The sequence below is a fragment of the Phascolarctos cinereus genome, unplaced genomic scaffold, assembly GCF_003287225.1.
Source record: "Phascolarctos cinereus isolate Bilbo 61053 unplaced genomic scaffold, phaCin_HiC Scaffold_4;HRSCAF=312, whole genome shotgun sequence".
Taxonomy (NCBI): Eukaryota; Metazoa; Chordata; class Mammalia; order Diprotodontia; family Phascolarctidae; genus Phascolarctos; species Phascolarctos cinereus.
In genome coordinates this window covers 709246863-709260547 of record NW_027555847.1, presented here as the reverse complement: position 1 = coordinate 709260547, position 13685 = coordinate 709246863, and the positions used below count along the sequence as shown (strand labels likewise).

General features: G+C 50.0%; 1 protein-coding gene across 1 annotated transcript in view; it reads left to right on the top strand.

The window, feature by feature from the left end:
* The window catches only part of GCN1 (GCN1 activator of EIF2AK4), a 62199-nt gene that overhangs the window by 36774 nt on the left and 11740 nt on the right, over positions 1 to 13685 (top strand). The window contains 11 exon segments of the mRNA XM_021007926.2: positions 1037 to 1283; positions 1699 to 1820; positions 2335 to 2449; positions 4370 to 4549; positions 9191 to 9411; positions 10434 to 10502; positions 10755 to 10893; positions 11961 to 12157; positions 12295 to 12437; positions 12913 to 13030; positions 13152 to 13367. Coding sequence (XP_020863585.1) covers positions 1037 to 1283; positions 1699 to 1820; positions 2335 to 2449; positions 4370 to 4549; positions 9191 to 9411; positions 10434 to 10502; positions 10755 to 10893; positions 11961 to 12157; positions 12295 to 12437; positions 12913 to 13030; positions 13152 to 13367 — 1767 coding nt within the window.

The window sequence follows — 13685 nt, the reverse complement described above, 5'->3', positions numbered from 1 at the left end:
GATGATGCCAGGAGGACACGGAGGAGGGCAGCAGCCTTCCACCACCCCAGCCCACCCTGCACTGAGCAGGCAGTGCTTAGCTGGTTTTTCGTGTTGAATCCACCCTCTCCTGGTGGCAAACGGTGCTCTCTCTAACCTGGAAAGAAAGCCCGTCACTGTGCCTGCTGATCCCGTGTTTGTATGCGGCACTCTGAAGGCGTAGCGCCTGTCCTCTAATGTACAGTCTTATCCCAAATAGTCTAGCTTCCATACGGAAAAATAAGGTGCCTTGGCAGGGATTTGGGGGGACAGTAGAGAGAGGAGAGCGATGAGAAGCTGCTGGATCTGCGTGATTCAATGTCTTTTCTGAGTTGAATTTAGCCAACACTGTGTGCCAGGGATAGAAAGATGAAATGAGATATGGACCCTGCCCCCAAGTTGCTTCTGGACTTTTTGAGTTGATCCATTTTGTGTGCACCCTGCAGACAAACCCAAACAGACTTAGGTTACTCTAAGAGTGGGTGGTGATTGAGTGAGGCATTCAACATGTCTAGCAGACGAGGAGCTTATACTCTCCTCCCTAAGCTTACTTTCTACTGAGACAAATGGCATATACACAGGTGAAGGACTATCAGGCAGTTTAAAGGGGAGGGGTCTCCTGGCCAGGGGGTCTGGGAAGGCTTCCCAGGGCAGGGCTCTAGACCTGGGGGGGGGGCAGCAGGGAAGGTGAGCGTGTGTGGCAGGGCCATCAGCCGCCGCAGAGGTGTCCAGGCAGAGCTAAAGTGCTGAAGATGGTCCATTTGGCCCTCGGTCCAGTTGGGCCAAATCATCGAGGATGTGAGGGGAGAATTGGAAATGAGGCCGGCAGGTCCAGAGCAATTATTATGGACAGGTTGGCTGGTGCCAGGTTGTGAGGGCTTCTAGTACCTGGCCCAGGGGTCGTATCTTAGCCTAGCAGGAGTGACCCGGGCCTGTGCGTTCTCTGGCGTCAAGGCCAAACACACTATTGAGGGCTAGGTGGCCCAAGGCCAGCCTGCCAGAACGCATCTTCCTCCAGGTCCAGGAGTCCGTGGCTGGTTGTCTGCCTCCTCTGGTGCCTGCCATCAAGGAGGATGCTGGGGGTATGATCCAGAAGCTGATGCAGCTTTTGCTGGAGTCAGACAAGTATGCTGAGCGCAAAGGGGCGGCCTATGGGTTAGCAGGCCTGGTGAAGGGCCTGGGCATCCTGTCCCTAAAGCAGCAGGAGATGATGACCACGCTGACCGATGCCATTCAGGACAAGAAGAACTTCCGCCGGCGGGAGGGTGAGTAGCCCCTCCCTCTGGCTCTGGCATTGGCTCGGGGCTGCCTGGTTGGGCTCAAAGTGCTCATGCTCAAAGCCGAGGCTGTGGCCTTCTCTAGGGAAGGGCTCCCTGTGGGGCCTCCTCTCACCCTTCCCGGGCTAGTGCTTGGACTGTGATTCTTGAACTAGTGAAGGGAAGGCCTTTGCTGAGAGAAGGCGCCCCACTGGTCTCATGGGGTGCCAGTGTAAGTGGATTGAAGGGGGAGCAGCAGCCCTGTTTTCTCTTGTCCGCCAGGCTCCGTGCCTGCGCCCAGGGCTCCCTGCCTGGCTCCTGAGGCTTGGTGGGAGGGGCAGGGAGGCCGTGCCAGGGCCTGCTGCAGAAGCCCCATTGTCACCGTCCACGCACCTCTCTGATGACCACGCCTGCTTTCCCCCAGGGGCCCTCTTTGCCTTTGAGATGCTCTGCACCATGCTGGGGAAGCTCTTTGAGCCCTATGTGGTCCACGTGCTGCCGCATTTATTGCTTTGCTTTGGAGATGGCAACCAGTATGTGCGTGAGGTAAGTCTTGAGGCCCTCCTTCCCTCTGGACACACCTGTGCAGTGTTGTCTAGTGGGCACAGCATGGTACTTGGAATGAGAAGTCCTGGATTCACATCCCATTCCTGCGGTATACCATCTGTGAAGGCATTTTTTTTCTGTCTGGACCTCAGTTTCCTTATCTGTGAAGTGGGAGGCTAGCTTAGGTGAGCTGGAGTTCATGCCGTGAGGAGGGGTCATTGGAGCTGGGGTTGGGGCTGTGTAGCTACTTAGGGGATTCATGATAAGTGGCCTCTTCACATATTTGATGGACGGTCATCAGGCACGGGTGGATGTCCGGTGGTCCGTGAGGCTGAGGTCCAGGAGGGCCTGCAGCTCTGACATTCAGATCCACTTGGGGCTGCAGTGGCCCAGGGCCAGACATGGAGGAAGTGTTCTATAAATGCTTGTGGACAGTGATGTTGATCCTTGTGAGGTCCTCTGGGGTAGGCCTGGGCTGTGGGGGGCTGCTTCTGAATCTTTTTTCTCCTTTGAGGCTGCAGATGACTGTGCCAAAGCCGTGATGAGTAACCTGAGTGCTCACGGGGTGAAGCTGGTTCTCCCCTCCTTATTAGCTGCCCTTGAGGAGGAGTCCTGGAGGACCAAAGCTGGTGAGCATGCTATCCTGAGCCTGGCTGTCACTTGTCTGTCCCATCAAAAGGGCACCTGAAGCCTCTTCTCCTTAATAAAGCCCTGGATCCAGGGGGAGATGCGAGACTCCTCTTAGTGCCCATCTTCTCTCTACGCTGAAGTCTGTATTTTTAAGAACACATTTTTATTGAGACCTTCTGTATTTACATCACAAAAATTTCCCACATATCCCTTCTGCAATTCTTCTCTGAAAGCCATTTCTTATAATAAAGAATTTTTCTTTAAAAAAGAGGAAGAGGGGGAAAAAAATCACCAAACTGAACAATTTGTTTGAAAAAATCTGACATTAACTGACAACCACAGCCATGGCTCTTCCTTACTGCCTGGGCTAGGGTTTCTGAAGGGTAAAGGGACCCATATCCTCCACCTGAAGTCTGATTGGGTACATGCCGAGCATTCTGAGGGTCACTGGTGCTTGTTCTTGAAGCCTCAACCCATCTCTCCCCTCTCTACCTTCTCTGGGACCTTTGGCCTGCCACAGTGAGACTTTTAGAGCCTGGGTGTGAAACAACTGGTCATTTAAAAAATTTTTTTTGTAAGTTTAAGTTTATTTTACTTTTTTCAAAGAATGATTTTCTTTCTGTCCTTCCCACTCTGTCCCCCCTTGCCCATTTGAGAAAATTAAAAAACAACAACAGCCCCAAAACATAACAAAAAAACCTTATTTTAAACGTGTAGTTAAGCAAAACAAATTTGTACATTGGTCGGGTCTAAAAAAATTACATCTCAGGCTTCACTAGGAGTCTCTCATCTCTCTCTGGAGGTGGATTGTTTTTACAATATTTTTGTTATTGTGTAAACTTGTCTCCTGATTCTATTCCTTTCTCTCTGCATCATACGAGTCTTCCCAGGTTTCAAAGCAACCACCCCCTTCATCATTTCTTACAGTACAATCATATTCCCTCACCTTCCTGTACCATGATCTGTCTAGCCATTCCCCACTTGATAGGCATCCCCTCTATTTCGAATTCTTTGCTACCACAAAAAGAGCTGCTATAAATGTTCAGTTGTGTTGGACTCTTCATGACCTTGTGGACCGTAGAATACCAATACTGTCCAGGGGATTTTCTTAGCAAGGACACTGGAATGCTTTGCTGTTTCCTTCTCTAGTGGATTATGGCAGAGTTAAGTGACTTGCCCAGGGTCACCAAGCAAGTAAGTGTCCGAGGCCGAATTTGAACTCAGTTCTTCCTGACTCCAGGCCCAGCGCTCTATGCACTATGGTGTTACCTAATTCTCTTATAAATATTTTTGTTTATATAGGTCATTTTCCTCTTTTATCTCTTTGGGGCATAGACCTGGTAGATCTGTACTGAGTCAGAGAGTTTGCATGGTTGAATAGGGTTGGGGTTTTTTTTATTTATGCATAGTTGCACATTGCTTCCCAGAATGGTAGAACCAGTTCACCGCTCTGCCAACAGTGAATTATTGTAATTGTTTTCCAACAGCCCCTCCAGCTTTTGCCATTTCCCCTTTTTGTCACTGTTGCCAGTCTGATGGGTATGAGATGGACCCTGTTTCCATTTGCATTCTCTGTTAGTGATTTAGAGCATTTTTTGTAAGGCCATTGGTAGCTTGGGTTTCTTCTCCGGACTCTCTGGACTGTTCCTAGTTTTTGCCAGAATGTTTTCCAGATTTCCCAGTAGTTTTTGTCAGTGAGTTCTTGCCCCAGTCCTGGGATCCTTGAGTTTTTCATACTTCTGGCTGCTGTGTTCCTTTGTCTCTGTGATTGTTCATTTTTCATCAGGGTCACAGTGCTGCCCAAACTCATTCAGGGCAGGTGTGCTTCAGTGTTCCCACGGCTTCCCCATGACTTGCATCGGCATCTCAGGAGCTCATGGGACCTGAGTTCCACTGACAGTCTGTGTGTTTGTCCCTAGGGTCTGTGGAATTGCTTGGGGCCATGGCCTACTGTGCCCCAAAGCAGCTGTCTTCTTGTCTGCCCAATATTGTGCCCAAGCTCACTGAGGTCCTGACTGATTCCCACGTAAAAGTTCAGAAGGCTGGACAGCAGGCACTAAGGCAGATTGGCTCTGTCATCCGGAATCCGGAGATTCTGGGTAAGTTCCCCCTCCCCAGCTCACCTTCTCTCCTGCTCCTCTCCATTCTGTGCGCGTGTAGAGGATGCTACGATTTATCAGAACGAATGTCCTTCATTAAAACATCCTAGGTCACATTTTGGTCATTATCCTGGAGTTAATGACTGGGAAGGCCATTTTCTCCATTGGTATCTGACACTGGTAAGAACCTTCCCTGGTCTTTGATTTAGCACAGGTGGGACATTGGCTCAGAAGCATCGGATGAGCCCATGTGAGTAGCTTGATGCCAGCCCGCTGAGCCGCAGGGGTTCCTGTGGTTGGAAATGCCTCTTTGGGTTTTGGGTGGTGGCCGTGTTCAACAGATTATTGCAAACAAGAGGCTCTTGAGGGCTTGTCCTTCCATTCTAATAGCTCTGGGGAAAACAGGTGTTTCTAGGCCACAAGCCTGGGTGTTGTTTTGTCCTCAGACAGGAGACAAGGGTGACAGAGCTGAGCGCATGCCCTCAATCAGTGGGAGCCCATGAAAGAGGGTGGTTTTAGGATGAGACAGCAAGCGACTCTTGCCTCAGCCTGAGAGCTTCAGAAGGATCTGGTGTGTGTCTCGTAGAAGGGATGTTGCTCTTTATGGGGCACATAGACAGACCTATTGTGCCAGCAGCCGTGGAGTGGGAAGTCACGAGGAAGGGTTCTCAGGCCGTTGTGTGAAAAGGACTTTTGTCAGTAGCCACGTTGGAAGGCGTTGTGGGGGGCTTATTTTACATTGGTTTTGTAGAGTCTTTTTTCTCCTGTTTTAATGTGGCTCCTGTTTTTATTTGCAGTCATTTTTAAAGGGAGTTTGTTGTCCTTAAATCTTTATTATTTCATAGTTGTAAGAAGGGTGATGCTTTGCTCTCCTGAGAGAAATGGGTTTTCATCCCCTTCACCAAATACAACACATGATATTGATCCATAGTTCTTTTTCTTGGTCAAGGGAAGGGCACGGGGAATTAGATTAAACTTCAGACAACTAATTTGAAGGCATTTGGGGCATCATTGCTTTATAGACTTGGCTGAATCCTTTCCTACCTCCCTGTTCCAAGTCGTATCTAAAGAAGCCTAGTATTTGTTTGGGACAGGATTGAATTTGGAGGCTAGGCACATGAATGAAAGGTATTTTGAGAAGCTGTCTGTAATACTAATAGCTTGATTTATCCTGGACTTCATAGCTTTTCCCTCACACCAACCCTGGGAGAAGGTAGAGTCCCATTTCAGATGAGCAAACTGAGATCTAGAAGAGATTTCTGTTGGATGGCTGCGTTCTGTTTCTGGCCAGGTCTTCTTACTCCTTACATCTATAGCTTATTCCACTACCTACGTGCAGCCTCTTCATGGGGGAAGTGAGGAAGACTTCCAAGGCCACCGAGGGCCTGTTGGGATGATACTGAAGGAGGAAAGTGGGCTTGCGAGCACTGAAGACAAACCATCATTTAGTTAAGGCTAGCCTTGGTGCCAGGTCGGGGCATTTGTGTGTAGGTGCACGTCGTGTTTTCCCCAGTTGTAGGGTTGTGATTCAGCGCGGCTTTTAATTTTCTCAAATGGGCAAAGGGGGAGAGGATGGGAAGGAAAGAAAGAAAATCATTTTTGAAAAAAGTAAAATAAAATTTAACTTATAAAAAATTTTTAATTTTAAATCAGTTAAGTTAAAATATCTATTGAATGCCTGCCATGTGCTAGCTTCTCCTGATGCTGGGGATACAAAGATGGGCAACAGTGTCTAGCCCCTCACCCCAAAGAAAGTACGGTCTATAGAGGTGGGAGCTGGGGATGTGGAATAAGATTTGTATAGATCAGCATATCATCAAGGTTGAATAGTATTCAATTCGCAGAGTGTTTATCAAGTGTCTCCTGAACAAGGCACTGGGCTGGTGCCTTGGGATACAGTCTAGTCATGGAACTTAGAAGACATTTGCGGGGAGACCAGAATGGGGAGGGTGTGGGGTGGGGAATGGGACAGTAGATGCAACATGGATACAGATACGTATAACATGAAGTAGAATGGGATAGGGACCACGGAGAGATCCAGATGAAGAAAATGCTCCAGGAAAATTTGAGGAGAGATTATTGGCCTCTGAGAAGAGGCCAGTAGGTTGAAAATTGGCAAAGTCTTCATGGAAGTGACTGGCACCTGAACTTAGCCTTAGTAAAAGAGAATTTTGACAGGCAGAGATTAGGAGACAGTGAATTCTTGATCCTGTGGAAAAAAGAATGAATTGAAGAATAGGAATACTGAGTTTAGAAGATACCGTGGCTTGTTAAGATGGCCATGGGTCCATTTACAATGGCTGATCTTTGATTATTTCTTTGAGGATGCTAAAAGTTCTTGTACTTAAGTCAAGTATCAGAAAACAGGCCAGTATTTAGGATGTTGAAGGTTTCGTGAGCTTGATGTCTTCTGAGGTCCCTTCCAAATATGAGATTCTCTGATTTTATGGTGTCTTGATTCTTTGTCTTAGCAATTTATTTTCATTTTAGTTTTTCAGGGACTCAAGTCTAGGTTTTCTTTTACTTTTTTCTTCCCCTCCTTTATTTAATTTTAAATGGGCCCATTCTAGTTATCAGGGCATTTGTTACCTGGGCAAGGTTTTGTACCTCTTATGCCAAATTGTTCATTTCTTTTCCAGTTCTTACTTCTACAGCTCTTGTTTTCCCTTTTTTCTTCTAGTACTCTCATTTCATTTGTAAGAATAATTTTCACTTCTTTTTCAAAAGCTCTTGCTTCACCTCTTCCAGAAGTCCTAGTTGAGATAATGCCCAAACCATGTTTTTTCTTTGAGGCATTGCTTAATGTTGTTTTGGAGTCATTCTCTTCTACTGAACGTCCCTATCACCATAATGACTTTTTATGATGGGATCTTTTCTGTTACGTTGCCTCGTTCTTCCTGCCTGCTTTCCAACTTCAGACTTTATGTTAGCGTCAGCCTTTCTGCACTTCTGTTCTTGGAGTTGCTCTCGGAGTATTGAGTGTTATGTTAATCCAGGATCTCAAGGACAGCTTAGGCTGCCCGCTTTGCAGATCTGTTAGACTGCTGATGAATTCAGCTACTCTCAACCAGTTGGAGAGCCCTGTTGGTTCAGAATGACAGAGCTGTAAGGCTTTCCTGTGGTCTGCCCTGGTTATTCTGCTGCAGGCTTCAGGCTGGGCTGGAAGCTGGAACTGAGACTTTGCTCTGCCCCTGGGGCCCGAGCCACCTAGCTGGACTTGCTTCTGAACTTCTAGGGAATATCCTGGAATGCTGCCCCTAGGCACAGGCCCCCTTCTTAGTCCTCCCTGGATCTGTGAGCCAGAGCGGGGGATGGATCTGGGACCTCTACTTGGTCTGATAAGTGCTGATCTCTGTGGGCTGGAGGGTTCTGGACAGCATACCCCTGGCCAGACCCCATCCCAGGCTCTTTATACCTCTCTATTTCCCTGTGCTGACCTGGGTTGGAAAAATGACTTGCTCTAATGTTTTTTCTTGGGTTTGCTGATCAGGATTCAGCCTGGTGTGTTTTCTAGGTGTTTGGAGGAGTTGGGGATGGGGCGCTCACTCTATTTCTTGCTGCTACTGGTCCTCTTCTGATTTCATCAAGTCTTTAAGCTAGTAGGGAGATTAGAGATCTCTAGTCCTGCCCCCTCCTTGTACAGACTTCAAGTTACTTTCTCATTACCACATCTGGAGGTTGTTCATGAAATTCTATGGAGACCTCAGAAAGATTAACTAGAGTTGGAATAAACAGACTTTACATAAATGAAACCTCAGCAAACATGCTAATGTGGAGTAATGAGTCAGAGGAAGGGCACCAGGAGCAAAACCCCAGAAACAAGGGAGCGTCACTAACCAAGGGACAGCTGAGTAAACTGTGGCCTGTGATTCTCATGACCATAAGAAACAATGGACGAGACGGATTCAGAGAAACTTGGGAAGCCTCAAGGCAGTGATGCAGAGGGAAGAAGAGAGGGACAGTGATAGGAACGTAATGGGAGCAGAGCCACACACTGAGACGACGAGGACCAGTCTGGGCCCTGAGAAGATGAGAGGCATCTCTCTCCTTTTGGTGGAGAGGAGGGAGAGCCCGCCGGTGTCGGCCGGTGTGGGCCTCTCTGGCCAGTCAGTCGCTGCTCCCTGGGCCGAGGGAGTTGTGCTCACCTGTTGTTCTTCGCTGTCAGGGCGGTGGGGACGAGGGGGTCACAGTTAAGAAAGACTAGGCCGAAAAACAAGAGGTGTCCTTGTCTGTTCCTAGAAGATGCCTAGCCCGTTCCCCTCACCCACAGCTGTCCCAACCATGCGTTCGAATGCTTAGAGCTTCTCAGCGTTCTGTCTGAAATCCTGATTTGGGTGTCAGGGGCTTCTCTGCCACAGCTGCTTGTCATTCACTGCCCATTGGAATTGTCCCCCTGGAGGTCACTGTCTCTCAGTATAGTAGAGTTAGCAGGTGCCTCCTCTCTTGGTCCCCACCCCCATCAACAGAGCTCTGAATGTTGACAAGCTGGCTTCTTTGGCTGGGTGCTTAGTGGGGCTTGAGGAAGGGCTCTCTGAAGGCCCCTTGTGCTCTTGTGTCTCCAGAGCCATTTCAGAGTCCACGGGTCACCCTTGGTGGACGTGTGCAAACCAAGGGGTCACTGTCTTGTTTCTGAACTCGCAGCTATTGCTCCAGTCCTTTTGGATGCCTTGACGGATCCCTCTAGGAAGACTCAGCAGTGCCTGCAGACCCTGCTAGATACCAAATTTGTCCATTTCATCGATGCCCCTTCGTTGGCTCTCATCATGCCCATTGTCCAAAGGGCCTTTCAGGACCGATCCACCGATACCCGGAAGATGGCTGCCCAGATCATTGGCAACATGTACTCCCTGACAGACCAGAAGGTGAGCACTGGCCGTGGTGTGGGCGAAGCGCGTGGAATTCTGTGGGGGTTGGGCTCTACTCCCGCCTGAGTCCCTCCTGGGGTGGGCAGGCACAGGCTTTCTGTCCCTGGTGATGTTTTGATGTAGGAATCCAATCTCTTGGCTGGGAAGGGGACAGGAGGAGGGGAGGAAATGGAAAAGGGAAGCAGTGGGGCAATCAGGAAGCTTACAGCATGACCTGGAAGTTATCCCAGCTCAGGACTGAGAATGAAAGCAGAGTTTTTGTAATGACCTGCGTGGGTTTTTTGGTTGGTGTGTTTGTTTTTTAACCTTCCTTGAAATAGGTAAATATGCTTATAATGTGCTGTTGAGAACCAGTATAACTAGAGTGTTTTCCAGTTGTACAGGCTATGGGTGCTGACTGCCTGGCACAGCCCAGGCTGCCCATGGCTCTGCTCACTCTCCCTCCATCCTGCTGAGATCCTGCTTTGGGGAAAGCAGCTGGTGAATATTCCGATGCAGAAAGGCAACCTGGGAGGCTCGGAGAGCCCCTCCTTGGTCCCAGGGAAAAGATCCCAGATAACTTCTGATGTGGAGCTGGAAGGGCCTAGAGGTCATCAGATCTACTTGGTTTTAGAGAGGAGGATATTCAGGCCCAGAGAGGTTAAGTGAACTGCCTGGGGTTACAGAGGCAGGAAGTGCCCCAGGGAGGATTTGAACTAGGCCTTCTAGCCTGTCTCTCACACCATCTTATTGTGAGAGGGAGCAGGAAGAGAATACTGTAGCCAGCAGTGGCTGGATTTGACTTCTTTTGATCTGTACAAAGGAAAGACATTTCTTGGCCAGAAGGCTTGCCTGGGCTGTGGAAAGAGGGCTTCTGGCTGCTTTCCTTGTCCCACCCCCACTGTTCTGAGGGCCCTGGAGTTTTTCTGGTCAAGTCACCATTTCTGGGCCTACTGTGATGAAGTAGGGAAGGCCGAGGGGACTCCCCCGGTTTGGCAACCACAGCCTTCTCCAGTTCCTCTCTTTGCCTTGTGTTGTAGGACCTGGCTCCTTACCTGCCTAGCGTGACCCCTGGGCTGAAGGCCTCTCTCTTGGACCCTGTGCCCGAGGTAAGTCTTTGGGATTGTTTGTTTCAGAACAAAGACACTTCTCTACAATTTGCTGTAATAGAAATGCCTTGAAGGCAGCCACTGTTTCTTGGTATCCCACGCCTGGCCCCCTGGAGGCACTTAATTAGAACTGAAGGGAACAAGTTTTGTGGTTGAAACCCAAGAGAAGCTGCTTTTGTGGTTCTGGCCGGGAGAGCACAGCCCTCAAATGGACTCCAGGCCTCGTCCAACGCGTTCATGGTTCCCGGGTAGGTTCGGACGGTGTCTGCGAAGGCCTTGGGAGCCATGGTGAAAGGCATGGGCGAGTCCTGCTTTGAGGACTTGCTGCCCTGGCTGATGGAGACCCTGACGTACGAGCAGAGCTCAGTGGACCGCTCTGGGGCTGCACAAGGTGAGCACGGAATGGGGATGGCTGCAGTCTGGGTCTGGGGGTGGAGCCCAGAGGGAGGAACCTGCAGTGTTGGGGGGAAGATTGTTGTTGTTGTTTTTATGTAGCACCTTCTCCCCTCATCCAGGGAGCCATCCCTTGTTCCAAAGAATTTTAAAACAGCAGAAAAAAGCAGTTGGGGAAAACGAGTCAGGCTGTCCCAAAGCCCCGAGCTCCGCAAAGATGGGGTGGGGGCGGCACATTCCCTCCCGCCAGCCCTCAGCCACACTTGGCAGTGTAAGTGCTTCTGGTTCCACTTTGTTCTCTACCCATTCCGGTGGTCGTAGTGTTGGGGCCTGTGGTTTTCCTGGTTCTGCTTGCTTCCCTGCCTCAGTTCCAGTGTTTTCTTGGCTTATCACATCTCACAGTGCAGTAATATTCCATTTACAGCAGTGTCCTAAGGTTTATGAGCCTAAGGGCTGCTAGGAGGCACAGTGGATAGAGCACCAGCCCTGGAGTCAGGAGGACTTGAGTTCAAATCCAGCCTCAGACACTTGACACTTCCTAGCTGTATGACCCTGGGCGAGTCACTTAACCTCATTGCCTAGCCCCCCCCCCCAAAAAAAAAAAACACGATTTATGGAGCCTTGAGACATAGAAGGAGCTTCTGGTCTCCTCAGGAGATGTGCTTAGCAGGGGAAATGATGGGCCAAAGGACATGGACATTTTAATCGCTTTCTTAGCCAGATTCCAGATCTCCATCCAGAACAGTTGGGCCAATTCACTGCTCTCCCATTGGTGCGTTTGTGTGCCTGCTCTCCATACTCCCTCCAGCATTGACTGTTCCCATCTTTTGTCCTCTTTGCCAATTTGCTGGATGTGAAATGAAACCTCAGAATGGTTTGGATTTGCATTTTTCTGATTTTTTAGTGATTTAGAGCAGTGTTTTGTACAGCTACTAAAAGTTTTGCTCTTTTGAGAGCTGTTCCTGCCCTTTGACTACTTCTCACTTGGGAGAGCAGCTCCTTGTAGCTTGAGGGAGAGTCTTGCTATGGAGGGAGAGAGGCTGTACATTTGTACCTGCCGTGCAGGGTTGGCAGAGGTCATGGCTGGTCTGGGAGTAGAGAAGCTAGAGAAGCTGATGCCTGAGATCGTGGCTACCGCCAGCAAAGTAGACATCGCACCCCACGTCCGCGACGGCTACATCATGATGTTCAACTACCTGCCGATCACTTTTGGAGACAAATTCACCCCTTATGTGGGGCCCATCATTCCATGCATCCTCAAGGTAGGGACCTACCCCGAGGAGGAGAGCAGGGCAAGACTCTCAAGGCCCAAAGTTTCAGAGACCCATGGCCCATTCCAGGGCTTTGGTGCTGCTTCCTGGGGAGATCTGGACCCGGCTGACCGTCAGTTTCTTTGCAGGCTCTTGCTGATGAGAATGAGTTTGTGCGGGACACTGCCCTCCGTGCAGGACAGAGGATCATCTCAATGTATGCGGAGACCGCCATCGCGCTGCTGCTGCCTCAGCTGGAGCAAGGCCTCTTTGATGACCTCTGGAGGATAAGGTGACTTCTCTCTGGTCTCTAGCAGACCTGTGTGAGTGAACTGGGAGGCTCTTCAGCGTCCTCGTGTTAGATGACCCTCCCTGACGCTGGGGCACGGCCAAGGTCTGGTCCTTCCCACTCCTGGGCCAAACCTCAACCTAATCCTGGTGATGGTTTGAGCTGCGCTGCTTCTCCCATGAGAGTGTAAGCTCTTCAGGGTTGGGGCCGTTGTATTTCTGTCTTTGCATCTCACTGCTTAGCACAGTGCGGGCATGGGATAGGCACTGGATAAGTCTCTGGTTTTTGGCCAATCAGCTGTGAGATGGGGCTGACCCTGGTCCTGCCCACGCAGTTTTGAGGCTCCAAGGGGAGATGGTTAAAGGACTTTGCTGGGTAGATGGTGGCTGCTGTTGTCAGTGTTGCTTCCCAACAGTGCATCCTTTTGAGTGGAGGTGGCTTGTCGCTTGTGTGTGAGTTCACTCTCCGTCCTCCATAGGTTCAGCTCTGTGCAGCTCCTTGGAGACCTTCTGTTCCATATCTCAGGGGTCACTGGTAAAATGACCACAGAAACAGCCTCCGAAGATGACAACTTTGGCACTGCTCAGTCCAACAAGGTGACCTCTTTGATGTCCGTTCTGTCGCGTTGCTGATGGAGACAGTGTGAGGAACCTTGTTTTGGCCATGGAAATTTCCCAAATGTCTACTTTCTCTTCTCCTTTCCTTGGCCGGTCTTAGGCGATCATCAGTGCCCTGGGAGTGGAGCGGCGGAACCGTGTGCTGGCCGGGCTGTACATGGGACGCTCGGACACTCAGCTGGTCGTGCGACAGGCATCTCTGCACGTCTGGAAGATTGTGGTCTCCAACACCCCTCGCACCCTGCGGGAGATCTTGCCCACCCTCTTTGGCCTTCTGCTGGGCTTCCTGGCTAGCACTTGTGCAGATAAGCGGACAGTAAGAGCCTCCCCCTGTCCACAGCCTGTCCGGGCCCGAGTGTCCTCGTCTGTAGAATGACGGGGTCGGACTAGGTGACCTCTGGCGTCTAAGTCTGTGTGTGATCCTTGCAGTCCCACAGAGAGAGGCTGTGGGGAGAGAAACTCAGCGCTTGGGGGGTCAGGAAGGGGGTCCTCTCTGGGCTCTTGTCTTTTGTCTGTCATTTGGGATGAGAATGCCCATCTCTGAGTTCTGGTTCTGAACTCCATCCCTAGGCAGTGGAAATTCATGTTTGGGTTTGGAATGTGGACTGCGTGACTGTGGTCAGGAGGGTTTTCT